The sequence below is a fragment of the Tuber melanosporum genome (genome assembly GCF_000151645.1).
Source record: "Tuber melanosporum whole genome shotgun sequence assembly, scaffold_31, strain Mel28".
Taxonomy (NCBI): Eukaryota; Fungi; Ascomycota; class Pezizomycetes; order Pezizales; family Tuberaceae; genus Tuber; species Tuber melanosporum.
In genome coordinates, this window is record NW_003298986.1 from 186,544 (window position 1) to 188,977 (window position 2,434).

The following is a 2,434-nucleotide window of genomic DNA, read 5'->3' on the forward strand; positions in this document are numbered from 1 at the left end:
ACCTTTCGGTCCTCCATGGAGCGTGCTCTAGCGGTTGCCAAGTACCAGCAACTCACCTCCGAGTCGGAGCAGCTTCAACGGCGGGTCGAAGATTTACAGATCAACCTGGTTGCCTCAAATCAAGAATTAATTGATACACAAGCTGAACGCAAAGTGCTCTGTCAAGGCCTTCGCGACACAGTGCAAAGACTTGAGACAAGTGAAGCTACCCTGAATAGGCTAATTTTGATCACCATTCAGGGTCGTAGTGAAAAGGAGTCGTTGGTTGTAAGGTTAAGAAATCTGGAGGACGAGAACCGGAGACTTCCCGGGAACGATGTAGAGATGATATCTCCGGCACCCAAAGAGTCAGGACAGTCCCGCGACGCTTTTCCTGCACCACAGTCCCCCCGGAGGAGCGAAGCTATTAGGAAGAGCGGAAAGGTAATGTTTTCTTTCTGATGGTTGAATGTGACTAACAAAATTTTCAAAGGATAAATCCCTCGAATCGCCGATAATGAGCCTAACTAGCATTGGCGATGCACCCGAATTCCGGCGTGCGCAGCTCAATGATGAGGAGGAAGTGGACTACCAAGGATTGGTGGCTGAAATTCTATACACGAATGGCAAGGGGCGGGTAAATGAAAACGTTACTAATGCCGAACCTCTCATAAGGCCCGTAGCCCCCCGCTCCAAGCCCAAGGGATCCCAGGTTGAGTTTGAGTTTGGCAACTCAGGGAAGAGGTACAATCAAGCATTAAAATCATTATCTTCGACTCGCAAGGCGCCGGTTACTAGGACTAAGGTTATGGGGGATTCACAAAATCCTGATGAGGGGAAATACCGGACCCTACCACCAATGTCCTCACCACAGCCCAGTTTTACTCCAGCTAATCTCAACAACGACGGCCCTAGCAAGTTTAATCCCGAAGAGTCTGTATGGAGTGCCTTGAGCCGCCAGTTTCAACCGAACCAGCCTCCTCAAGTTGCGGAAAAAACTAAGGTGCCCTCTGGACACCACTCTGAGGCCTTAGGCCATGAGACTGGGAAGCAGACTAAACCTAAGCTTGCTCGCCATAGGAACAAGAAAGCCGGGGACGAGGACGTGACGACTGAGGAATCCACAAAAGAACAGGAGAGCGGAGAAAAGGGGGCAGGAGCCTATAGCTCCGGTTCCTTCAGAGCTGTCCAAAAGAAAAAGAGAGCTTTGAAGAAGCGCTAGAATGGGTATTTGATTTATAATAATACAATATTCATTTTTTGTTATTCTTTAAATGGCTGTTTATTAGTGGTCTTGCTTCTTTGAGATTTTACGCAGCGGATGTCTGACGCTTGTATTGGCTGCGTTTACATGTTGAGGTTGCAGTTTAGTGGAATTGATCTGAACCTCTTAGCTATATATTGGTAGCTCCACTGTCCTGGGCACCAAGAGGTAAATGTTTTGAAGGCGAGGACCACTACTCTGATGGCTGGCACCCGAAACTCAAGTGACCCCAAGCATCAATCGAACAAAGCCCCACCATCGCACGGAGAAATCTATCCCGGACAATCTATATACACACCCACCATACCACGGAACCCCTCCAAACCCCCAATCTACCGATTCTTCCCCCTCTTCTGTTCTAAAAACAACACCCGTCGCTTAACTAGCTCCCCCCGCCAATCAGCCGCCCCACCCTCATCTCCCCTCAAGGAAGCAAAGGAAAAACATACCAACAGGATCATACTTTATCATGCTCAAGGGCTTATGCGTGCGGGGGCGCACAAACGACTTGAAGTATCCGGTCATGGCCATGGATATCAATCGTACGACGATGTTTCGGGATTTCGCTGCTGGTAGGTTAGCCGAATCCGGCGGGGTGGGTGACCGGTGACGAGGGGGTACCTTTTTTAGCCATGATTTTTTGGCTAGGCAGGTGGATGGGGATGGGTGGATGGAAGTGATTTGAGGAGGTTTGGTTCGATTTGAGTAGGAGTGGGAAGGTTACCCGGTTTTTAGAATTCGGGGTTAGGGTTGGAATTAATGGGTGGGTGGGGACTGGGGAGAGGTGTGAAAGTCTTGAAAAAGGGGAAATTTGGGATGGAGTTGGTAGGGTTGGAGTGTTTTTTGGTGGTGAGGACATGGGAATCGGGTTAGCGGGATGTGATAGGGTGTGAAGGGGGGTCATTGGATGTCACTCGGCAGCGCATTACAGGAGGTGGGCTGCTCGGGTATGATACCTTCAAGTTTAGTATGATAGCTTGGCTTATTTTCTGGGCGGCATGTATGGCGAAATGCGAACGGAACGAATAAATAGAGAGAGTGGATGACAGTGGTGGGTAGGTCAAGAGCTGGGCGAGAGTTCCTCGTGGATGCTTGGTGGCATAAGGGTTCACTATGGAATGGGATCCTCAACGTTCACCAGTATGATTCAAAGCACTTCAAACTAGTGCCAAGCCTGTTGCATTCTGAAAC

The 2,434-nt window shown here is 49.4% G+C and overlaps 1 protein-coding gene; it reads right to left on the reverse strand.

The window, feature by feature from the left end:
• Window positions 1–1,268: 1,268 nt before the first annotated feature.
• Window positions 1,269–2,147, reverse strand: GSTUM_00007028001 (uncharacterized protein; the record flags this gene model as incomplete). XM_002839123.2 has 3 exons in its annotated part: window positions 1,269–1,625; window positions 1,693–1,809; window positions 1,865–2,147. The coding sequence occupies 3 exons, from the start codon at window positions 2,145–2,147 to the stop codon at window positions 1,576–1,578; spliced, it is 450 nt and encodes a 149-aa protein (XP_002839169.1). The 3' UTR covers window positions 1,269–1,575.
• Between the last annotated feature and the right edge of the window lie 287 nt (window positions 2,148–2,434).